Source organism: Phocoena phocoena, chromosome 9 (genome assembly GCF_963924675.1).
Source record: "Phocoena phocoena chromosome 9, mPhoPho1.1, whole genome shotgun sequence".
Classification (NCBI taxonomy): domain Eukaryota; kingdom Metazoa; phylum Chordata; class Mammalia; order Artiodactyla; family Phocoenidae; genus Phocoena; species Phocoena phocoena.
This window is the reverse complement of record NC_089227.1, coordinates 100,335,348-100,360,072: the sequence shown is the minus strand read 5'-3', so window position 1 is coordinate 100,360,072 and position 24,725 is coordinate 100,335,348. Positions and strand designations below refer to the sequence as shown.

The 24,725-nt window shown below is 58.0% G+C and overlaps 1 protein-coding gene across 1 annotated transcript; it reads left to right on the top strand.

The window, feature by feature from the left end:
* Positions 1 to 498: 498 nt before the first annotated feature.
* Positions 499 to 24,725, top strand: WDR86 (WD repeat domain 86). Its single transcript, XM_065884118.1, has 6 exons — positions 499 to 785; positions 10,898 to 11,039; positions 13,779 to 14,199; positions 20,767 to 20,902; positions 23,977 to 24,080; positions 24,413 to 24,725. Exons 1-6 carry the CDS (start codon positions 623 to 625, stop codon positions 24,584 to 24,586), a joined length of 1,140 nt encoding a protein of 379 aa, XP_065740190.1. The 5' UTR covers positions 499 to 622; the 3' UTR covers positions 24,587 to 24,725.

Here is a 24,725-nt window from a genome sequence, read left to right as displayed (position 1 = left end):
CAGTCCGCAGCGTCCCAGGGGCGGGCGCGGGGACCGCGGGCTGAGGTCTGTCCCGAGAGGGCGAGGGCGGGGGCGGGGGCGGGGGCGGGAGCGCAGGCCAGGAAAGTGGGAGGGGACGGGTTGAGGGGTGGTCTCTGAGGAGGAGCCAGGCTGAACCGTATTGTTCGCCTCGGCCGCCCGGAGCGCGCGGAGCGGGCCGGGGAGCGTACGCGGGGCGCTCCGCTTCCCGTGTTCTCCCCGTCCCCGGCGCCCCGAGAAGAGGTCCGGGCTTTCCCGCGCGCCCCGGGACGCCTCTGCTCAGGTGGGGTGCGGGTCTTCCCTGGGGGCGCGGGCAAGGGAGGCGTTCCGCGCCGGTGGGGCTGCGACTGCTGCACCCGGGGACCGGGAGTCCCGAGTGGGCCGCCCAGCGCAGCGCAGCCCCCGCCGCCTCCGCGGGCCGGGAGGCCGGGTGGGCGCACGGGAGCGAGCGTTCGGCGCTTCACCCGCGCCGCGTGCTTCCGCAGGAGCCGGGGGCCCCGCGATGGCCGCGGGACGCAGCCACAGGGAGCTGCGGCGAGGATACCCGGGCGCCCCTCCCTAGCGGGGCGCAGCCTCCTCCTAAGTCCGCCGCCCGACCGGCGGGATGGGGGGCGGAGGGTCTGCCCTGAGGGTCTGCGCGGACCACCGCGGGGGCATCAACTGGCTCAGTCTGAGCCCCGACGGGCAGCGCCTGCTGACGGGCAGCGAGGACGGCACGGCCCGACTCTGGAGCACCGCGGACGGCCAGTGCTGCGCCCTCCTGCAAGGTAGACCCGCTTGGCCGCGTCCTCCGACCTCTCTCTCTGTCCTCCTCTCTGCCGCTCGCCTGCCTCAGACCTGGGCGCTTTTGTCCGCAGACCCCTTCCCCCAAGTCCAGCCCGCGCCCATCGCGCTGGGTGGGGTGGGAGTGCAGAGGGGGCTGCGATACGGGCCAGTGAGCCGAGGGGCGAGGCTGCGAGGGCGCAGATCACCTGTCAGCCGCTGGGTGAAATCCCTTCCATCACGGCAGTTTTAACAAAAACAAATCGCAGCTCTGCCCCTTTCAGCTTCCCTCGTCTCTCACTGGCCTTATGACCTTTGGCTGAACATTTCCTCTCTCGGGGCCTTTGTAGTCACAACGGTGGCTTGTTAATCGGCCTAGGCACTACGGAGTGCACTCCGCGTGGTGTGGTACTGTTTTCCCACCACTCGTGCAGGCAGGGAAACTGAGGCACGGAGTTAAGTAGTTCGCCAGCGGTTTACACAGCCCATGGTGGGGCAGAGTCGAAAACCCCCTCCGTCATTCGACCCGCCTGCCCTGCTCTCTCACTGCCTCATTTCACCCGCAATTTGGCATGTTTGGAAACTCCATGAAATAGCAGGAGGTACACATAGGCGTAAATATTGTTTTACGAAAGAGCCCTCCCAGTCTCCCCACACCGATTTATATCTGTGGCTTACTCAAGGGGAGGTGGACGTTTTTCTTACCTCGGGTCCCTGTCACATGCCTGCAGCACGGGAGTGTGAGGTCCCTCTGTTGTCTGAGTGGCTCCTATAGCCCCTGTGGAAGCGCCAGGCTGCCTGCAGTGTGTGCGCAGTTAGTTTTCACTGTTGGTTTTTCCACCATAATCAGCAAATCCTGGGTGGCCTGCCCCAGGCCTCCTGGCTCATCTAGGCACAGGGAGTAAATTAGCTTCCATACTGGAGGATCCTGACCCTGCTGGGTTTCTTTTTTTCATTTCATTTCATTTATTTATTTATTTATCTTTGGCTGGGCCATGAGGCTCGTGGGATCTTAGTTCCCCCCCCCACGACCGAGGAGTGAACCTGTGCCCCCTGCAGTGGAAGCGCAGAGTCTTCCAAACCAACAGGTGGGACCGCTAGGGAAGTCCCACCCTGTTGGTTTTATTTTTAATTAATTTATTTTTTGGCTGCGTTGGGTCTTCACTGCTGTGCGCGGGCTTTGTCTAGTCGCGGCGAGCGGGCGCTACTCTTCGTTGCAGTGCGCGGGCTTCTCATTGCGATGGCTTCTCTTGTTGCGGAGCACGGGCTTTAGGTGTGCAGGCTTCAGTAGTTGTGGCATGCGGGCTTCAGTAGTTGTGGCGCGCGGGCTTAGTTGCTCCCCGTCATGTGGGATCTTCCCAGACCAGGGCTCGACCCCGTGTCCCCTACTTTGTCAGGTAGATCTTGACCACTGAACCGCTAGGGAAGTCGCACCCTGTTGGTTTTACATCAAAACTCAGTAGGGATGCATTTTGGACTGCCTGCTATTTGGGAGCTGGTGTAGATAATGGGGAGTTGCCACCACGCACAGATAGTCACACACGTTGTCAAGGCATAGATCTGTTAGAAAATTTAAATCCAGTGTGTATTGCTTTCCAAACATGAGAAGAGTGTCTGGAGGGCTTTCAGAGATGCAGGCTCCTAGGTCTGGATTTCACTGAGCCTTTGGGGGTAGGACTCCAGAATTGGCATTTCTAACAAGCTGTGAGGTGACTGCTGATCGGCTGGCCCGGGGAGCCCTGGGCCTGGGACCCCTCGTGGGAGCCCCGTTTGTAGGCCAGTTTCTGCCTCAGGAAGCTCCAGTCCTTTCCAGGGTGGTTCTGGCCTCGTGGGCATCCGGCTCCGCCCCCAGGGCCCACAGTCCTGCCCAGCCCTGCCCTGCCATCCTCACCCGGCTCTGTGCCTGGCAAGTCCCCTACACACCCACTTTAGTGACCCTCACAGCGGCTCGTCCCCGCAGGACACCAGAACCTGCTTCCTAGCAACGCCACGCTGGACCCTCTGTTGCCCTAGTTGGAGGCCTTCCCACTCCATGGGAAAACGCTATCAAACGGAAAAACTGCTGACAGGGTCGTTTCTTTTATAAGGGTTTGCACTTTAAGAATTGTCAAGGACAGAGGGGACAAAAGTAACCTTTGCTTATCCTGAAATTGCACTGAGAGACTTGTGAGAGAGTCATTTTGGGTGTGTGATAATCCTTGTGTGGCCCCCATGGTAAGCAAGGACCTGCCAACTGCTCCTCTGTGGGATTTTTTTTTTTGGCTGCGTTGGGTCTTTGTTGCCGCACGCGGGATTTCTCTAGTTGCGGCGAGCAGGGGCTACTCTTCATTGCGGTGCGCGGGCTTCTCATTGCGGTGGCTTCTCTTGTTGCAGAGCTCAGGCTCTAGGTGTGCAGGCTTCAGTAGTTGTGGCACACGAGCTTAGTTGCTCTGTGGCGTGTGGGATCTTCCCGGACCAGGGATCAAACTCGTGTCCCCTGCATTGGCAGGTGGATTCTTAACCACTGCGCCACCAGGGAAGTCCATAGGATTTTTTTTGTATGAGTGAAATATTAATAAAAATGTCTTGACATTTTAGTGCCCTGTATTTTATAAATACCCTTCTGAGTACATATTTCTTATGTTATTAACCCTTGCAACTGTGAGGTGGATAGAATTGACAGCAGTTTAGGGACTTCCCTGGCAGTCCAGTGGTTAGGACTCTGCGCTTTCACTGCTGAGGGTCTGGGTTCAGTCCCTGGTTGGGGAACTAAGACAAGCTGCGTGGCACGGCCAAAAAATAAAATAACAATTGACAGCAGTTTATTTATTTTTAAAATTTTATTGAAGTATAGTTGACTTACAATGTTGTGTTAATTTCTTCTGTACAGCAAAGTGGCTCAGTTATACATATAAATTTATATATATTCTTTTCCATTAGGGTTTGTCACAGAATATTGAATATAGTTCCCTGTGCTATACAGTAGGACCTTGTTGTTTATCCATTCTATATATAATAGTTTGCCTCTGTGAATCCCAAGCTCCCATTCCTTCCCTCCCCACCCCTGGCAACCACAAGTCTGTTCTCTATGTCTGTGAGTCTGTTTTTGTTTTGTAGATATGTTGATTTGTATCGTATTTGAGATTCCACCTATAAGTGATATCATACGGTATTTGTCTTTCTCTTTCTGACTTACTTCGCTGAGTATGGTAATGTCTGGGTCCATCCATGTTGCTGCAAATGGCATTATTTCATTCTTTTTGATGGCTGAATAGTATTCCATTGTGTGTATATGTGTGTGTGTGTGTGTGTGTGTGTGTACACACCACATCTCCTTTAACCGTTCATCTGTCGGTGGACGTTCAGGTAGCTTCCATGTCTTGGCTATTGTGAAGAGTGCTGCTGTGATAACACCAGGTTATAGATGAGAACAGGAGATGCAGATGTTTACCGACAGGCAGCATATTCTAAGTGTCTCCTAGACACTCACATGGTGAGGCAGGTGCCGTTGTCAGCACGCCCCAAGCATAGTGTGGTCGCAGGGCTTGTCCAGGGTCTTGCGGCTGGTTGGCGGCAGAGAGGCTTCTCGCCCAACGTGTGGCCCCTGCTCTGGGCAGGACAGAGTTGCAGGGAAGCTGTGCTCCCCCGGGGCCACACGGCTGATCAGCGGCAGACCCTGCAGGTCTCCTGACTCCAAATCCAGGCTCTTTCCGCTGCCATCGTAGACACTGCCACCTCGGGGTGAGTGCCAGCTCCTTGCATAGCTTGGGGCCCACAGAAGGCTTCAAAGGAGAGCCTGTTGGTGGGTCAGGCCTGGATTTCTCGGGCAGAGTGGCCTGGGTTGGCAGCTCCCGCCGTGCGTTTTCCTTCTGCAGACGAGCTCACGGTGCAGAAGCAGTTGGGGGCCAGAGGATCTTCCCAGATCTTCCCAGACCAGGGCTCGAACCCATGTCCCCTGCATTGGCCGGTGGATTCTTGAACACTGCGCCACCAGGGAAGCCCTATGTATTTATTTATTTTGGCTGCGCCAAGTCTTAGTTGCGGCACACGGGCTCTTCATTGCTGCACGCGGGATCCTCAGTTGCAGCGTGAGGGCTTCTTAGTTGCGGCATGCATGTGGGATCTAGTTCCCCGAGCAGGGATGGAACCCGGGTCTCCCACACTGGGAGCGTGGAGTCTCACCCGCTGGACCACCAGGGAAGTCCCGTGCCTCAGTTTCTTAATCTGTGAACTGGGGGTGATAACAAGAGGAACCTAGTCTCATAAGGTCATGGTGGGCATCAAGCCAGTTAATAAAGAGTTCCTAGCTCACTGTATTTGCTGTCTTAGCCTTCATGCCCGAAGTGAGTCACAGCACCCCTTGGCACTGTGCCATGCCAGCTCCAAAGCTCTTGGTCATTTGCCTCCCACAACTCTTCATCATCCCGTTTTGTAGATGAGGAAACTGAGGCTTGCCAGCCCTCTGCGCTCCTCCCTCTGGGTCCAGAGCCCTTTCCCCCTCACCTGCCTGTTGGCTTGACTGTGCTGGGTGCCTGTGTCGGATTCAAAGGTGCAAGAGTCTCAGATCCCGCCCCAGGGAATTTGCAGATTGGATTGAGAGAAGGGCTGTGTGCACTTCAGAAGAGCAGGAACTTGGTGGGCTGGGGTAGTCAGGGTTCACCTCTTGGCCCAGGAGGACCTGGAACTGAGACAATTTTTACTTGTTATAAAAAACACACAGCATAGTATTCACCATCTTAGCCATTTTTAATATACAGTTCAGAGACATTAAACGCTCAAAATGTTGCACAGCCATCACCACCATCACCTCCAGGAGTTTTTCCTCTTGTAAAACTGAAACCGGGGGCTTCCCTGGTGGCGCAGTGGTTGAGAGTCCACCTGCCGATGCAGGGGACACAGGTTCGTGCCCCGGTCTGGGAAGATCCCACGTGCCGCGGAGCGGCTGGGCCCGTGAGCCATGGCCGCTGAGCCTGTGCATCCGGAGCCTGTGCTCCGCAGCGGGAGAGGCCACAGCAGTGAGAGGCCCGCGTACCGCAAAAAAAAAAAAAAAAACTGAAACCGTCCCCTCTGAACAATAACCGAATTCCTCCCTCCCCCAGCCCCTGGCACCCACTGTTCTACTTTCTGCCTCTAGGAACCTGACTCCTCTGGGTGCCTTGTATAAGTGGAATCACATATTAGTTGTCTTTTGGGGACTGGCTCATTTCACTCAGCACAATGTCCCCAAGGTTGTAGCACGGGCCACAGTGTCCTTCCTTTTGAAAGCCGAAGGCTGTTCTGCCGTGTGGCTCTCATGCGTCTTCTTTATCCATCACCCGTCAGTGGACACGGGCTGCTTCCACTTCCTGACCATTGTGAGTGACGCTGCTGTGAACATGGGTGTGCAAATATCTCTTCCAGGCCCTGCTTTCCATTCTTTTGGGTATATACCCAGAAGTGGGATTGCTGAATCATCTCATGCATATTTTTAAACCGGCGCGTGGGAGCACAGGGAAGGCTCTCAGACATAAACAAATCGTTATTAACTTTGTCCTGGTCAAGGAAAAATTCCATCAAAAAACAGTTTGTTTTGGGCTTCCCTGGTGGCGCAGTGGTTGGGAGTCCGCCTGCCGATGCAGGGGACACGGGTTCGTGCCCCGGTCTGGGAAGATCCCACATGCCGCGGAGCAGCTGGGCCCGTGAGCCATGGCCGCTGAGCCTGCGCGTCCGGAGCCTGTGCTCCTCAACGGGAGAGGCCACAGCAGTGAGAGGCCTGCGTACCGCAAAAAAAAAAAAAAAAAAAAAAAAAACAGTTTTAAGTACGGATGTGAAGGAGGCCCATACTGGCAATTCACTCTAAAGCTCTGTGGAGACCACAGTCTGGGGCAGGTGAGCTCCCCTGTGGGTGTGGATTTAGGAGAATGGGGATGGAGGCCGGAGAGAGTTTGGTCAAGGTTGTGGAGCGGGTGAAGCTGGGCTGAGGACAGGCCCTGCGGCGGCAGCAGTGAGCAGAGCATCAGCCTGGGCTGGGAACTCGGGGGCAGGTGGCCCAAGCCTGCGTCCTCAGTGGCTTTGTCAGACCCCGTCCATTCCAGCCAGGACTCCTGTGCTCAGACAACGGCAGGAAACAACTGGCACCTCAGAATGGTAATTCAAGGAGAGTCTAATAAAGGGACGCTTGTAAAATGTGGGCAGAGTGTGGGGAACCGCTGTACTTACGGCGAGTACCAGAGGAGTACCAGAGGAGCTGTCACCATCCCCAGGCCCGAAGGACGGAGGGTGGGAGCGGTCACTGCCGCCTGGAAACGGCTGGGGAGGGGGCTCCCTCCGGGGAGGCGTGACCATGGTTTGAGGGCCTCGGCCAGCGCGTCCCGAACTAGAGACCCCTCCTGGGGCTCCCGACTGTCTGAACCCTGCGGGCAGCGGAGGAGACCGGGAGCCCCCAGAGCCTGGGGGGCGCTGCAGGGCGCAGGCTGGAGAAGACGAGGGCCCACGGGGGCAGACGAAAGACTCCAGGGGCAGCAGGGCGAGAGGAGGCCCCGCTTTTCATGCTGAGTTGAAGGCGTGTTCAGCTGGGCCGTGCCCACTCCAGGCCCCTCTGCCCCTGCAGACCCTGGTCTCCAGCGCGGCGAGCTGCTGCTGCGTGGGGAGGGGGCACTTGGACTCTAAACCTCCGGCAAGTCCAGGGGCGTGCAAGCCGGGAGACGGGGCCGGCTACCTTGGCAGGAAACCCTGAGCCTCAGCATATTCTTTTGAACATAATAACCGCGTTTTATCTGCATTCTATATCCCTTCAAAAATATTTATTTTTAGTTTGGCTTTCATGCTTATTCTGCACAATTCCAACAGCTTGTGGCCGAGGCGCTGTGGTCCCTGGAGACATGATGGGCCCTCCCTTCTCCGAGCCCTCACTCCTCCACCGCTGGTGATCCTGCCGGGGCGGTGGAGCCCTGTCGTTGGTCTGTGGATTATAGTCTGTGGATTATAGTCAGGGGCGCGCTCCGCAGCCCCCAGGGCCCCTGTGCTGCAAGGGCTCTGAGCCCGGATCGCTTCCTTGGGTTGTCAGATGTGAGATGGGCGTCTTGTGCTGGAGAAGGGGCTTGTGCGGGGGAGAGCCTTGATCGATGCAAGGACCCCCGCCAGCTTGGCCAGTCCCCTGAGGGGGCAGAGGGTCAGCCTGGCCCAGCTTCGGGGATGAGTTTTTTTACATTGAAAAACTTCTTTTTATTGTCACCTCTTTTCTTCAAGTCTGTTTATATTTTTGTTGATTTGCAATCAGTGTATATATCCGTTTTTTTACTTCTGCGTATCAGAAAAGCTGTCCCACTCTCACAGTCTTGGTTAATGACTGCAGTTTCACCGAGTCTAGGTGCCACGCTTGGATTTTCAGTGTTTTTCTTGGCCTGGTTGACGGGTTCACATGACGCTCTGCCTTCCTGCTGTCAGATGCTGCTGAGATGGGACGGAAGGAGCTGGAACCGGAGTGACACCCCGAGGGAGCCTCTCCTGGCCTTGGTTAGCACTGGGGACTCCTCATGGTGCTGCGCCCTCCCGACCCCTTCTGATGGCTGATCTGGTCTCGGGGAAAGCTCCTTGAGAATCCTCAAATATTTTATAAACATTTTGGGATTGGCAAAAAGCTGGGCTGTGTTTTGCCAAACACATTTGCCCTCGACTTTTTGTTTGTTTGTTTGTTTGCGGTACGCGGGCCTCTCACTGTCGTGGCCTCTCCCGTTGCGGAGCACAGGTTCCGGACGCGCAGGCTCAGCGGCCATGGCTCACGGGCCCAGCCGCTCCGCGGCATGTGGGATCTTCCCGGACCGGGGCACGAACCCGCGTCTCCTGCATCGGCAGGCGGACTCTCAACCACTGCGCCACCAGGGAAGCCCTGCCCTCGACTTTTAAACTGATGTGCACTTTGAGGGAAACAGTCTGCAGCCTCTTCCCGTGTTTACTTAATTTACGCAAATGTTGTTTTCCTAGAGGCCTGGTATGTGCTATCCAAGAAGACGGGAAAACGTTTCTTTCTTACTTTAAAAAAAAATTCTGTTTCTTAGAACTCAGGAAGTTGGGTTCTTCCAAGAGAAACTAAGCTTGACCCCAGGGCCAAAAGAAAAAAAAAGTAAGTGTGAATCAGCTTGAAACTACCCAGGAGATTCTAAATCCCCGTCTAAGATACCAGACATCTAGATGAAATTTTAAAATCCGATCGAAATCCTTAAAGTAATAAATATAACGCTCCCATGTGTTCTTATTTGCATTCATCAGTCTCCTCGTCTGTGAAATGGCCCTTAGGTCTAACATTCCTTTGCTTCCGTTGATTTTCTGGTCCCTGAATTCTTCTCCAGTAGAGTCAGCTTCAGTTTGCTGTTGGAAGTGCTTATATCCGAGATGGAAACACTTTTACCTGAAAAACAGGCCCTACTGTGTCCAAGGATGGAGGATTCCTGGGCTGCTTAATCACGGTCGAGTGGTAAACATCGACCCCACAGCCAGGGTGAGAGTCAAAAGATCTGACAACTGCCCCGTAAGAGGATGACCAGGTGCACTTGGCCGAGACCCCAGACTGCGGGGCCCTCCCTCCGTCCCAGACCTCCACCCTCACTGTGTCTACTTAATCCACTGTTTCTGCCAAATGCCTGAATTCTGGCCCCAGGGGCCCCTCCTGCTTTGGTGTGTGCTAGCTTCTCTCCCAGATGCTCTTCCTCTTCTCCCGACAGACACGGGTACTGCGTAGACCCTTCCTTGCCTGCCACACCCAGGCTTCTGCTCTGTCGACCCTCGTCACACTCTGTCCCAGCACGTATCAAGCTCGACTGACTGTCCCTCCTTCTGGGCTGGCTGCTCTGTTTGAAGGCAGGGAATGTGTTTTAATTATGTCTGTTTCTGTATTTGTGTCCGGCAGCTGCTGTGACCAGTGATCACACTGGGTTTCCTTAAAACAAGTTTATTCCGGCGCAAGTCTGGAGGCCAAAAGTCCAAAATCAGTGTCACTGGGATGAAATCAAGGGGTTGGCAGGGCTGGGTTCCTTCTGCAACCTGTAGGGGAGAATGCCGTTGCCTTTCCAGCTTCTGATGGCTGCTGCACCCCTTGGCTTGTGGCCGCATCACTTCCATCTTCAGGGCCAGCACCTGCAAATCTCTGCTCTCTCTTCACGGTGCCTTCTCTGTGTCCTCAGATCTCCCTCTGCCTCCTCTATGTGTGTATTTATTTATTTATTTATTTATTTGGCTGTGCCGGGTCTTAGGTGTGGCATGAGGGATCTTCAGTTGCGGCATGTGGGATCTTTAGTTGCAGCATGTGGGCTCTCACTTGCGACATGCAGGATCCAGTTCCCTGACCAGGGGTCGAACCTGGGCCCCCTGCATTGGGAACATGGAGTCTTAACCACTGGACCACCAGGGAAGTCCCTCTGCCTCTTTCTTATAAGGATGCTTGTGATGGTGTGTAGGGCCCACCCTGATATCCAGGACAATCTCCCCGTCTCAACATCCTTAATTAATTGCATCTATAAATGTGTCTTCTTCCAAGAAAGGTAACATTTCTAGGTTCCAGCAATTAGGACCTGCTCTCTTCGGGGCCAGAATTCTGCCTACCACAGTGTCTGTCCCCAAATGTAAGAACAGCTCACGCCTCGTGTTTACACAGCCAGCACAGGAACACCGTGAGATAGGCATTGTCACTCTCCCCATTTCAGGTGAGGAAATCGAGGCACAGAGAGGTGAAATAAGTTGCCCATGGGCAGCCAGTAGCAGCACCAGGCTTCTGGCCCAGGCATTCTGGTTCCGAAGACCATGCCCTTGGCCCCTGTACTTCCTGCGTCTGTAACATGGGGTTTGTTGAATGACGGAGTGAATACAAGTAGCTGAAAAGTTTGAAGAAGCCTAAAAGGAGACGACTAAGAAGGGGGAGGGAAGGAGAGGAGGGAGGAAGGATTCCAGGGCAGGCTAAGTGCCCCCTGAATTGCTCCTGGCCCCCACGATTCCTGAGATTCTCCCAGACTTAAAGCATCATTTCAACACGCTAGTCACTACTGGACTTGCTGCAAACACTCGCCGCCCCCTGCTTTCTTCCCTTCCTCCCCATCTCAAACATTCTCAAAGAAAAACGGGAGCTGGCATGCTCTGCTGTGCTCACGTCTCCCCTGCTCATCTGTAGGGCACGAAAGCTACGTGACCTTCTGCCAGCTGGAGGACGAAGCCGCCTACACGTGCAGTGCTGACTGCACCATCAGGAAGTGGGATGTGCTGACCGGGCAGTGTCTGCAGGTGTTCCGGGGACACACGTCCATTGTGAACAGGTCGGTGTGCCTGCCAGGCGGGGAGGACTCGGCCTCTCCTCATGGTACCCGGCCGACTCCCAGGGGACAGAGATGTAGGCTGTGGGACCCCTGCCCTGGAGGAACTTAGCTTCCCTGGGGAACACGTGTGGACATGCGGGGAGGTGGTCCGGAGCAACAGCAGTGGAAGGACAGCAGTGTCCCCAGCGCAGCAAGCGCTAACTGCCCAGGGCTGCAGGTTGGGGGGCTGGGAGGCGGAGGTGGGGCAGGGAGGCACCACCAACACTTAGACCAGAGCCTGAAAGCCCTCCCATGGCCCTGGCAGGACAGCTGCCCCCAGCTGGGTGCAGGGAAAGGGGTTGGAGGCTACAGCTCCCACTGCGGGAACAAATTCCACAGGAAATGGCTTAATTGGTACCTGATGGTGGACTGGGGGCTCGGAGGAGGGGCAGAATGGGGATTGTTCTGAAGAGGGAGTCGAGGGTGTTTTTAAACCTCTCCTTTCCGTGTTGCTGTTGAAGATATCCCAGACCCTCCTTCTCGTGGAGGTTTGAATTTTTGCAAAAATGTATTGAGTTTGGGTCTGAGCTGAGCCATGGAAATTCCTTGGTGATCAGATCAATTGGACACTATCTCTGCAACTTGGGGCCCGTCGCAAACTCCCGAGGGAGTGCCCGGTATGAGCAGGAGTCTGGGCACCGGGGCCCTCGTGACCTCACTGGCCAGGAAGGGCAGCTGCCCGGGCAGCGAACTAAGCAGGGAAAGGGCCCAGTGCAGGCGGGCATTGGCGGGGTGGGGGGCAGGGACGGAAGGATGTTCTCAGCCAGAGGGGATGCTGGCAGCGTGAGCTTTGTGGAGCCTGGGTCCAGGTGGGACCCGTCTGGCCTAATGTTCCAGCGCACGGTGGGTGGAAGCGGTGGGTCAGCCCGATCATTAACTGCCCAGAGTACCAGCTGCCTGTAGACGGAACGGTGCTCCCACAGGGCGGGAAAAGGGGAGCGTCGCTGAGCAGAGAGGCACGAGGGTCGTGTTGGCTTGATGGTTCTGAGTGGGGAAGGACCCCAGTGGGGACCCCATAGAGCTCTGCCCCAGCCCCCGCCTCCTGCAGCTGAGCTTTTATCCCACCTACACCCCTTAGATAGAGCAGGCGAGGCCCGGGGTCCTGGGAGACCAGCCAGCACCACGCAGGCCGGGGCGGAGGAGGTCTGGAACTGGGACCCGTATTTCAGCTCTTGCTGGCCTCTTCCACACTCTTTCTTGAGAAAGAAGTTTGTGACTGAGGAGAAGTGTGGGCCTGGGGCGCCTCCTCTAGTGAGGCTGTGAGCGGCCGGAAGGGCTGACAGAGGATGGGGTGGGTGGAAGAAAGCCACATCTCAGGTGACCAGCCGGCCCTCCGGTTGTACCTGGAAACGAATCAGTGGCTCCTCAAAAGTAAATCTGGACAATTAAGGCTAGAAATGATGCTCTGCCGGGTGTAGACTCTCCCGAGTGCACACATGTTCACACACAAGGCTCTGCCGGGTGTAGACTCTCCCGAGTACACACATGTTCACACACAAGTACACATATGCACTCATGCACGCACACACACACACACGCGCGCACTGTTTTTGAGCAGTTGGCCGTTCTAAACATCTCTGGGTGCATATTTGCATTATTAACTAACTGCTCACAAATGCGTGATGGCCCTGAGGTGAGAACACGGGCTACACTTCTCGTGTTTTCAGAGCCGGGCCAGGTGTGTGAGCTTCTGGGGGCACCGGCCTGGCCCGGCGTCCCTGCCGTCACAGGCCACACCCGGCAGGACTCGGGCCCCCAGAACATCACCCGAGGCACCAGGTCGTCACTTTCCTTTAGAAACACACATGTGGTAAATACCGTACCTCCTGGCATTAGGGAAGAAGCCATCAGTAGAAAGTGTGCTTTTCTTGTGCTGCATCCTTAATGACTTGTGGGAAGTGAGAACCGCCCAGAGGTGAGAGGCCGTGGAAGGAAGGTCTGCTCTGTTCCGTGTCCATCTTTCCTCCTGCCCGTGCTAGGCTCCCAGGCAAGACCTTTTAAAAGAGGGGTGCCGGGTTTCCCTGGTGGCGCAGTGGTTGAGAGTCTGCCTGCCGATGCAGGGGACACGGGTTCGCGCCCCGGTCCGGGAAGATCCCACATGCCGCGGAGCGGCTGGGCCCGTGTGCCATGGCCACTGAGCCTGCGCGTCCGGAGCCTGTGCTCTGCAGCGGGAGAGGCCACAACAGTGAGAGGCCCGAGTACCGCAAAAAAAAAAAAAAAAAAAAAGAGGGGTGCCTCTGAGACTGAGATGGGGGTCCTGACCCCTCTGTGGCCACACAGACGACACGCCCCATTCCAGGTTCAGGCCGCAGCCCTTTGGGGGTGGTGTGTAAATTAGGGTCCACCCTCATGCCCTTTGAAGTTATACACAGAGTTCTATGCTAGAGACAGATGTGTATTTTCTGCAGAGAAAGTCTTAGCATACATCAAAATGAGAATAGGAGTCATGAATAGTTTGGCAGGCTCTGCTCCCCGCCACCCCCCCGCCCCTTCATGGGCTCTCCTGGCTCCCTCACTATTCCCCTGCTGCAGGGGGCCTCGGATTCCTCAGCCTTGAGATTTTCTCAGACTCGGGGCTCCCAGTCACTGGGACCATTCATTCTTCTCACCCATCACCTGGGCTCGTTGAACACGTAAGACGCCAGCCTGCCGGGCAGCCCTGCGCGCTCTGACCCCTGACCCTTCCCCTCTTGCCACCAGGATCCTGGTCGCCAACAACCAGCTCTTCAGCAGCTCCTACGACCGGACAGCTCGAGCCTGGAGTGTGGACAAGGGGCAGGTGGCCCGGGAGTTCCGGGGCCACCGCAACTGTGTGCTGACTCTAGCCTACTCTGCCCCCCAGGACCTCCCTGGGGCTCCGTGCACGGAGGAGGCCGTGGCCAGGGGGCTCCTGGTGACGGGCAGCACGGATGGCACGGCCAAGGTCTGGCAGGTGGCCAGCGGCTGCTGCCACCAGACACTGCGGGGCCACACAGGTGCCGTGCTCTGCCTGGTGCTGGCCACACCTGGCCACACGGCCTTCACTGGAAGCACAGATGCCACCGTCCGAGCCTGGGACATCCTGAGTGGGCAGCAGCTGCGTGTGTTCCAGGAGCACCAGGGCTCCGTCATCTGTCTGGAGGTGAGGCCGGCCTGGCTGCCAGGGAGGCCCCTGGCTCCTCCTCTGAGCTGCCGCCCCACCCAGGGTACCAGTCAGCTCAGGCTGTGGAACAAAGTACCACTGACTGGGCAGCTTAAACAGCAGAGATTGATGGGCTCACAGCTCTGGAGGCCGGAAGTCCGAGATCAAGGTGCCAGCAGGGTTGGTTTCCTCTGAGGCCTCTCCCCTCGGCTGGTAGATGGCCATTCCCCTGGTGTCCTCACACCGTCTTCCCTCTGCTTCCAGACTCCCTCTTCTCGTAAGGACACCAGTCATACTGGATGAGGTTTCACTCTAATGCCCTCATTTTAACTGAATTACGTCCTTAAAGGCCCTATTTCCAAATACAGTCACATTCACAGATACCAGGGTTAGGGCTGTTGCCAACACATGAATTTTGGTTTCCGTCCGTGTGAAGTGAGGATTACGTCTATGCACAAACCGTGGTCCATAATTCCTAAATCCAAAAGTTGAAAAAAAGGAAGGTTTTTTCTTAGGCTTGGCATCAAAACTCATTTCGATATGAGGCTGGTTGTAATTAAATTTAATCTCACTTCCTGGGACTATGTATACCTTTGCTGTGGAAACACGAGTGTGTTCCTCAAATCCAGAAACTCCCGAAACACATCGGCCGAGGTTTGGATTAGGGATTACGGACGTGGAGCTGTGCCCACCCCGGGTTGTCGTGAGGATTTAGTGAGTTGACAGCGGACGCAGTGCCTGCCGCAGAGCCTGTTCTTGACGCCCGTCAGCCTGTGATACTGTTGCTATGAAGCGTGTGTTGCTATGAGGATGTGTGGCCTGCACTTGGCGGGCATGTCTGCAGCATATGGTCCCTCCATCTAGATATTAGGGTCTGGATGTTCCTGGCCCGGGTCGTGGCCACAGCCCTTTCCCTTCTCCAGGCCAGTTCCCACACCCGAGGTGAGCAGGTTGGGGTGCAGTGCTCGGAGGCACCGAGCCTCTGGGGAGCCACCGATGAAGCGATGGGGGTGGCCTCGAGGTGACAGGAAACAGTGTGTGGCAGTCCCCTGGAGAGCCAGGTCAGGAGGCCCGTTTTGGGTTCTCGAGGTGAAGGGCAGCCCTAGGGCCCCAGGACCAGTGGAGTAGAGAAGGGCTCCACTTTGCTTGGACAGAACCATCTCTGGCCCCTGGTGAACGTGAGGGCCCATGTTTGGTTGGATAAACTGCATTTTTCTAGTGATGGGGGCAGGGCGGGGGAGTGGTTGTCACTGAGCTAAGAGTCGGCCACCTGGTTTCTTTTTCTTTTTTTTTAACTTTGATTTTTTAAAAAATTTTTATTGGAGTAGAGTTGATTTACAATATTGTGTTAGTTTCAGGTGCACAGCAAAGGGAATCAGTTATGCATACACATATATCCACTCTTTTTTAGGTTCTTTTCCCATCTAGGCCGTTACAGAGTCCTGAGTAGAGTTCCCTGTGCTCTACAGCAGGTCCCTAAGCCACCCGGTATCTGATCCCGGGATTTGGGGAGGCGAAGGGAGGACCGGCAGGCACCTGGGAGGCAGCACTGTGTGTGATGGGGAGAGGTGTGCAGGGGGCAGTGGGGATGCATCCTGGGCGGGGCACGGGGGGACGGGCTCTGGGTTCCTGAGGACGCGCGGGGTCTCTGGGCTCAGTCTCCTGGTACCGCCCAGGGGCAAGTCCGTCTCCCACGTTGGAGTCAGCCCGCCGGGCGTGGAGCCCAGTGTCACGCACAGCAGTGGGAGCGAATGTGCCCGGGAGCAGAGCTGGGGGGAGCCCGGGCCTCTGCAGGAGGGTACTCAGGAGCCCGCGAGCAGCTCGAAGGCCAGGCCAGCTCGTAGTGTGGGGTGCCACTGGGGTGGGGTGGGGAGCTCCCAGAGTGAAGTCAGTGTTGTCCCCATGAGCACACACCGGGGTCTGTCCAGGATGGGTCCCGGGTCGGGGTGGGGTGGGGGGAGGGCCCTGCTGGGCGGTGGGATGGGGTCGGGGCGGGGTGAGGGTGGGCACAGTGCAGTGTGTGGAGGCCCCTGGGGTCAGAGTTGGAAGGAGGCAGGGCCCGCGCTGTCGGCTTGGGCGGGGCGGGTCGCCGCCAGCGTCAGGAGCAGCGGGCCCGTTGCCGAGGCCGGTCCGAAAGCAGAGCCTGAAGGGACGGGCACAAAGGCAGCACACACGCAGGCGCTGCGGCAGCAGTGGCGCTTGACTCAGGAAACGCAGTTATTTGGTTTGTCGGTTAGTTACTTCATTAGCTGTTACGTCACAGGCTGCTTCGCCCCACGGTGGGACTGAGGCAGAAAAGCCCCCGCTTTTCAGAGTAGTTGGGGGATAAGATTCTGCTCGATAAGGTCCAGGGCCACCATCTCCACAGTAGATGGCCTGGCGCCTTCCCGAGAAACGGAGGACCTGCCGACTCCCGGCCGTCCAGGCTTCCTTTGCTTTGATATGACGTCCCCTCAGAGGGGGCCACAAGGGCCCCTGTAGCTTGGATGCTGTATCGTCGCGTCTCCCTGCTGTGTTTCCCCAGTACAAACTCAGACCTAGGTTACCGTGACTTGGGAGACGCATGTGTGGGTGACCTTTGGGTGTGCTGGCCTTGCCCGCTTTCCAGGGTCCCTCCCTCTCCCCACCGTGGCGTCGGGGAAGACCCTTCCCCCCCATCTGCCTCTTTAATAGGAGGGCTTCCCCACGTCCCCCCTGCCATCAGAAACTTGCAGGGCCACCTGCCAGTCTCGGCCCCAGCCCGTGAGACCCTGGCCACGTGGGGCCGTCCCGGGGACCCCGCTGTCACCGCTGGGCTGAATGTGAAGCACAGCAGAGTCGGGGGTGGCACCCCCGCCCCTGCTCACCTTACCTTCTCCAAATAGGTGACCCTCGGTTCACGTCTGCACGTCTGTTTCCTTCCTCTGTCCCTTTCCTGCACGTCCACATGCAGGTTGAGCCACCTAAGCCAGGGAAGAATCCCTCCTTGGGGACCTCCCAGAATTCCGACCCCCCCCCCCACCCAGCTCGGCGAGCGGTGGGCTGCCTTCCCAGATGCCCTGCAGAGGCAGGCAGGGTGCCCGGGGGTCTGGAGACCCAGGATGGTTCTGTGAGCCCTGCGGCCTGGCCTCTGGCATTGTTTAGGGAGGAAGCACTCGTGCTGGCAGGTGGAGAGTGAGGGAGTTGTCATCCGTGGTTTCCCGTTAGGCTGAGTGTGAGGTATCCGCTGGGATCCCGGGGGGCCTGTTGCATGGAGCTGCGGTGTTTACACCGTCCCTGGGAAAACAGGTCAGGCCCTTTTGTGTGTTGAGATAAACTTGGGGGCCACCTTTTCAGAGGTTGGGGAGAAGAGAGGAAGCTCACAGAGCTATGCAGCCTCCTATGCCCGTCTCTGAACCATCGGCCCGTGTGGATGAGGTACCCACTGCGGCATCCTGCCTCCTCCTTGCAGGCCTGCGGCCCACTCTGAACTTTCCGGGAGCTGAGGCGAGGCCCAAGAAATCGGCCAAGCCCTGGAGGGCCTCTGCCTTTCCTCTTCACTGTGGGATGTGTATCCAGGGTCAAGCACGTGAACCCCAGAGGGTTGCAGAAGCCAGGTGAGGGCAGAGCAGGAGTGCACAGGCCTCCTACGGAGAAGGTGGGCCAGAGCAGAGGTGAGGGCTCACTTCCAAGTAACAAAGGGCAGAGACAGAATTTGAACCCAGGACTGAGCATGCAACCTGTGCTTTTAACAAGCAGCTTTCATAAGGTGTGTCTGGGCCCATACCGTGCTGGAGTTGGGGAGCCTCTTCCGACAGGAGGCTGAGTGCCCGGAGCCTGGCTGTGCTCTGCACCTGGCCCTCTGCTCACCACGTGGCCCAGCTGCTTCTTTCCCGCTGCCCTGTGTGTGGCCTGTCGTGAGTGGAGGGGAGGGCGAGGCCGCACCCCTGGGGCCGCAGCAGCAGAGCCCCAGGCCTGCCCTCTGCTTGGGTGGATCACACGCAGGGAGATGGCCCATAAGCCCCGTCCCGTCCTCTCGGAGCTGCCTTGGCTGCTGGGAGGGAGTCCTGCTGGACCGGCCCTTGTGACTCACCCAGTCAGGGTCTGTCCTGCTTTCCCCATCTGCCTTGAGCCTCTCTGGTCTCCGCGGGCTGCCCTGCTGCTCCCCGTGGGTGTCCTTTCAGGAAACCAGCCAAAGCACGCAGTGAGGCGTCCGCCCGCTTATCAGCCTCGGGGCTCAGGATCTGTGCTTTGAAAGTGTGCTGCTTTTTAAGCACGTGCGCCAGGCCCTGCGTCGTCAGGACACCCGCTATGCGCAGGAGGCGTCTTCCCTTTGTCTCGGCCACTGTGGACACTCAGTGCCTCCTTCACGGGGCCGGGCAGACAGAGCTGCAGAGGCCGAGTGGCCTAGATGTGCCACTGGGGTCTCCATCTCATAGGCTGCCCGTACCCACTCCCCTTATTATAGGTCTGGGAGCCTCAGTGGGTAGTTTGGAGAGTGTGGTCCCTGGAGGTCTGGGGCTGCCTCTGGGAGTGACACTTGGTGGGGGGACAGTCGAAACACTGGGGGCCAGTGGCAATCAGCCTGGGGGGCAGGATGCAGACAGTGCTGGGCAGCATGAGGAGGGGTCCTGGAGGGTGGCTTTCCCCCAAAAGATGAGGGGGGATCAGCACAGAGAGGACTTGTAAAGGTATGTGCCCAGGGATCTCAGGGCACAGTGAGGACACGTGTGCACCTGGGGAAGCCGGGCCACATTCAGGCTCCAGGCACAGGGCTGACGGGGGCGCCCCAAAGGCCGAGAGCAGGTGGGGATGCCCGGCAGGTCCCCCTGCCCTTCTCGATGGTGGTGCAGACGGAGAGAGGACTGGGCGATGTTCTGCAGAAGCCCTCGGGTGTGCGGACATCGCACACGGCCCTGTCCTCAGGGAGTGGACCAGCAGCGGGAGAGGCCAGAAGCCAGGCTCCATTGACTGGGCCAGTCCTAACCCCAGTAGGACCGGAGGGCGGGGCCTGAGAGACGCAGGCCAGGCCTGTCGCCCACTTGGTCCGCCCTCAGCCTCTGCCTCCAAGAGGTATACGCATCCCTTGAGATTGCACCCCCTCTGCCATAGCGATTGGCCCAAGGCCAAGTTTGACCTGTGCTGTGGCTGTGGGGTGGAAAGATGCACTGGGCCAGAGTCCTATTCTCTGGGATTTAAACTGGGAAGTAATATGGGGAAACTGAGTCAGCTGTGGGAATTGGAGTGGAAAGTGGCCAAGATGGGTAGGTAGTGTGAGCTCGAGCTCGGAGGACTCGGGATGAGTTAAGGATGCCCGTTCCAGGGGCTTCCCTGGCGGTCCAGGGCTTAGGACTCTGCGCTTCCACTGCAGGGGGCACGGGTTCGATCCCTGGTCGGGGAACTAAGATCCCGCAAAACAAACTAGGCCCGCCGCCTGCTGCCCCTGGGAGAAGGACCTCATCTTTCCTAAGCCTCCAGCGGCCCCTGGGCCCCAGCGGCGTCCTGGATGGCTGTCTCGGGGGCTTGTAGCCTGCCCTCCTCTTCCTGGGCCCTGCAAAGTGGGAGGAGGCCTGGTGCCATCAGCCAGCTAACGGCAGCTGAGTACCCCACTCCGCCAGCTTTCGGTTCTTGTCTGTGTCTCCGATAACCAGAGGTGCTGTGCTTGTCGGGAGCTCCCTGGGCTGCGTGGTGTTTGCTGTAGGGAAATTTGCAGAATTATTTCAATTGTCTCTGGGCTTCCCTCACGCTAGTACCCTGTCCCTCTTGGCAGGGGTGCTCCTGGGAGGGGGGCTTCCTCATGCCCTTCCCTTGTCTCCCAGGCCCTTTCCTAACCTCCTGCAACGCCAAGAAGGGGTGTGAATGCCACTTCAGCTGGCAGCGGCGAGCAGGAAGTGGGGGAACCTGTGTCCAGGGGCAGGGGGGCAGGACCCCATGATGGCCCCTGGGTGTCCAGCTCCGGTCCCAGCAGAGGGCTACCTTACACACACCGCGGTCAGTCAGGTTACTTCTAGAGCTTTCTCCTATCTCCCTTCCCCAGGCAGAAGTCCAGTGTGAAAGCCCTGCCCTGGGTGCCCTTTTCTCAGCTGGAACAGTACCAGGGAACCGAAGTAGCTACAGGTGGAGTCACATTGACCTTCCCGGGGGCCAAGCTGTAGGAAACTGCTGAAGAGAGACACCTGGCAGTAGTAGCAGCAGTGCTGGCCGACGTCTTCTGGTCCTTGCTCTTAGGGCGCTGAGCGCTGTACGGTCGTGTCTGAGCAGCACGGAAGGGTCTGGCGTGATCCTTGTCTGCGGGCGAAGCCGCTGAGAGCAGAGTCACTGACTTGGCCAAGGGCCAGTCAGGATCTGAAGCCGGGTCTGCCTGAGCTACACGGCCCTGAGGGGAAGAGAGGAGCTTCGTGACCTTGGGTGCTGGAGTGGGTAGTGGTGGGGGGCGACCCAGGGGCAGGGGCATTTCTGGCTTGTCCACAGTGTCTCCACTGAGACCTGCACGTGCCCCTCTCCACGTTCCACAGAGAGAGGTTTGGAGGGGCTTCCGGGGTGCCCCCTACGGTCAGCGGTACCCGTGTCCGGTGCCGACCCTCCCTTCCGCCCCCCCCCCCCCCCCAGCTGGTGAACCGGCACGTGTACTCGGGCAGCGCCGACAGGACGGTCAAGTGCTGGCTGGCAGACACGGGCGAGCGTGTGCGCACGTTCGCGGCCCACAGACACAGCGTGAGCGCCCTCAAGTACCACGCGGGCACCTGTAAGTGACCCCACCCTCCCCGTAGCCCCAGCCTGCCTGTCCCCTTCACGCCCCGCCCCCCAGCACATCCGCTGTCGCCCAGACCTCTCTGCACTCTTCCCTCTTTGAGCCTCAGCTGCCACTCAGTTTGGTCAGCGGCCAAGGGCGGCGGCTGTGGCCCCTCAGTGCACGTGTTTGTTCCTCCAGCAAAAGAAGTTCCAAATAAGGGTGTAGGGGCTCCTTCCCACCTTCACCCCGCTAGGACGTGCAGCGACCTGCTTTTTCAGAGGACCTCAGGTCAAGAGCAGGTCTCAAGGACACATTCTAATTCTCGAGACAGTGACACCACTTAACTCCAGTCAGACTTGAGGGCCACATGGGTTTGGCTTCACTCGGCATTAGGTTTGACTACAGATAAGAGAAAGTCCAGATGACGGATTTATATGAGATAGTGGTTTATTTTTCTCTGAGGTAGAATTTCAGAGGCTGGCAGTCTAAGCTGGAATGGATGGCTCCACAAAGTTGTTAGACACCCAGGTTCATTTTTTCACTTCACTTCATCATCCTTAGCATGTATCGGCCATCTTTAAGGGGGGGGGCCTCATGGTTCAAGATAGCTGCTGGAGCTCCAGCCATCATACGTTTTAGGCAGACAGGAAGAAGAGGAGGGAAGGGCAAAAGGTTGTGTCTCCTAGATGAGTAGGCCCCTTTAAAGATCCTTCCTGGAGACTCCACCCAAAGACTTCTTCATACATCTCTCTGACCACTGCCTGCAAAAGAGACAGAATAATAAAAACCCTTATCTGGGGATACTGCCACCAGGATTAATCAGGGTTATTTTGGAAAGAAAGAAGGGCAGTGTGGCTTACTGGGTAGTCAGCAAGCTCTCTGCCCCACAGGTCTCAAACTGTCACACATCTGGGCTTTCCTGGCTCTGTCCAGCTAGCCAGTTGTTTACACCCCAGACACATGCAGAAGACAGGCACTGTTCTGGGGAAGCAAAACCCACAACCTCACCACGCCTACATGGGAGTGGGGCTCCCAGGTTCCTGGACATCTCTTTCCTAAAACGATCCCCAATGTTATATTTTGCCATCAGCGTCCTCTCTCTCTCTCTCCCTCTCTCCCTCTCTCCCTCTCTCTCTCTCTCTCTCTCTCTCACACACACACACACACACACACACACACACACACACACACACACACCTGCAGCAGGAAGCCAGCCCCCCTAGGCAAAGCTGAGCCTGAGAACCATCTTCCTAGCACAGCAGTGAGGGAGCAGACTGGGGTGGGGGAGGAGCCACAGTGGAAAATTCAAGTTGACTTCACAGCACAGGTGTTAGATGAAGATAGAATGGATTTCCGAAAATAGAGCATGAGATGCCCTCGGGATTTAGGTGTCTGACGCAGAAAAATGATTTTTTTCCTGTTCCTGTGTCCAAGCCTGTAAGTGTGATTATGGCTCTGCTCCTGTTGGGGACCTCTAATTTAAAGAGAAGAACGTTGCCCAGAGCGCCTCCCTGTGGCAGAGGCTGGGATGAAACCTGCCGCTGCCGCAAATCGCACAGACCCTACCTGCTGCCCGCTGTTAAGGAACTTGGTCCTTGGTCTTTGCCAACAGGCTACAGGATGATCAGACCTAATTCTGGACCCTCTTCCCACCCTCAGGATGCCCAGTAACCGCAGTGCATTGGTGGAGGGGAAGGCAGGAAAGGAGCTGAAGAGAACGAGAAATGAAACTTTCCCTCCAAGTCCACATTCACTAGTAGCTTTAGTAGCAAACCTGGGACTAGGCAGGTGACACAGGAAATGGGATAAGGAATAGACACCCCAAGGACAGGGAGCCCCCAGGGGGTGCTTACGGTGGCTCACTCAGGCTGCTGGGTGGCTGTAGCAGATGCTATGGGTACCACGCTCAGGGGCACTTCCTGCTGCAGCCCCTGAGGTCCTCTGCCCGAGGGTGTTTTCCTGTGAGGCAGGTCATGGGAGGGCTGGGAGTTGACGGATAAGTAGCCCAGTGTCCTTGTCCCTGGGTGGAACAACTCTGAGACGCGGTCCTCCCCTTCTCCCAAGGGCCCCCAGCGGTTACCTGCTCCCTTAAACACCTGCATGGGAGTCCTTCCTTCCTGTTTCTCTCCCCACTTCCTGCAATGCCCTGCCAGATGAACAGTTTGCACTCGAAACCTAGCGTCAGGGTCAGCTTCTGGGAGAACCCGGGCTAAGATGATAAGTGGACCAGGGAGTTTCTCTGGCCAGTGCCGTCAGTGTGGTCCCTGACCAGCAGTATCAGCATTACTTGGAATTGGCTAGACATGCAGGTTCTCAGGCCCCACCCCAGACCTCCTTAAATCAGAAACTCAGGTGGGCCCAGCCTGCCCTCGGGAGTTTGAGAACTCTTGGACTAAGTTATAATGTAGGAAAAAGCCCAAGGGAGGCAGAATCGGGAGGTTCCCCCTGGGAGAGGTTGGGCAGGGGCCCTCTAGTGAACCCCGGAGGCGCTGGGTTGTGTTTGGAGGGCCAAGTTCATTACTGGGGAGGGGGAGGAATGAGTTTCTGGTTGGTCCTTGCTCCAAGAGGCTGCTCAGACGGTGGCCGGGGTGGGGGGGGTGGGGGGGGGGAGGGATGACCCCCCGAGGCAGGGGCTTCAGAGCTGCTAGAAACACCCGGCAGGGAAGCTAAGCTTCACCAAAGGTTTCCACCAAATGGCCTGAGAGTAGGAATCTGGGCCCAGGTGGTACTCGGGAGGGGTGGAAGCACCTGGAAGGACTTGGCAGGCTGACCTGAACCCAAGGGCGGTGGGGCAGCCGAAGTCCTGCAGAGCCGGCTGCAGCCCACAGAGGGCGCCTCCGGGACCCTGGGCGTCACCCTGAACTCACAGGAAAGTACTGAGATAGGGAAGGTGCCGCCTCCTTCCTTTCAAGGGGCTTCTGCTGTTTCCCATTTGCAATTATGACATCCCTGGGAGGCGAGCGGATGGGTCCCGGAGAGGGTTCCCGGCACTCTCCCCGCCCTGTCCATCCACGCCCCCCGCCCTGCGGAGTCCCGAGGAGACGAGGGCTCTCGGGCGGGAGGCAAGTTGCGCCGTGTGTTCACAGTGTTCACGGGGAGCGGGGACGCCCGCGCGCGCGCCTTCGACGCCCAGTCTGGAGCGCTGCGGAGGGTGTTCCGCGGCCACGCCTTCATCATCAACTGCATCCAGGTAGGCGCTCCAGCTCTCTCCGGGGGCCCGTGGCTGGTTGGCTGAGCGAGGGCGAGCCCGCCTGCGCTTCTGGCTCGGAGGGGAAGTGGGGAGGGGGCGGCCAGGCAGCAGCGCTCCCCCGCGGGCAGAGCCTCCCCGGGGCCGAGGCCCCCTGGGCTGAGCCTTCCCCATCAGGCGGCCTGGGCGTTCGCGGCTCACGCCGAGGCCCGGGCCGCCGCTGGCCCGAGGCAGGGCGGGGCCTGCACCTACGTGACTCCGTAGCTGCGGGGAGGCGCGGGGTTGGGGGCCGGTGGCGCACCCCCTCCAGCGCCGCCCACGCCCCGCGCCCGCAGGTGCACGGCCAGGTGCTCTACACGGCCTCGCACGACGGCGCGCTGCGCCTCTGGGACGTGCGCGGCCTCCCGCGCGCCCCGCCGCTGCGTCCCGCCGCCCCCAAGCGCAGCCTCTCGCGCCTCTTCAGCAACAAAGTGGGCTGCGCCGCCGCCGCTCCCCTGCAGCCGGCCTGAGACGCCCCGACCGGCCGCCCACGGACCCGCGGAGGGAACGCGGCTGTCGGCACCCGGGGCTCCGAGGGCAAGGACCGGGGCGGCGGTGGTGCCTGTCCTCCGCGTCCGCTGACTTCCGAAGCCCTCGCCAGGCCGCCCG

What these genes read in the sequence shown, in the direction of transcription:
- WDR86 (XM_065884118.1), top strand. Translation starts at nt 623, where the DNA reads ATGGGGGGCGGAGGGTCTGCCCTGAGGGTCTGCGCGGACCACCGCGGG. An exon ending in GTGCTGCGCCCTCCTGCAAG is followed by an intron (nt 786 to 10,897) that starts GTAGACCCGCTT and finishes GCTCATCTGTAG; the next exon opens with GGCACGAAAGCTACGTGACC. An exon ending in CACACGTCCATTGTGAACAG is followed by an intron (nt 11,040 to 13,778) that starts GTCGGTGTGCCT and finishes TCTTGCCACCAG; the next exon opens with GATCCTGGTCGCCAACAACC.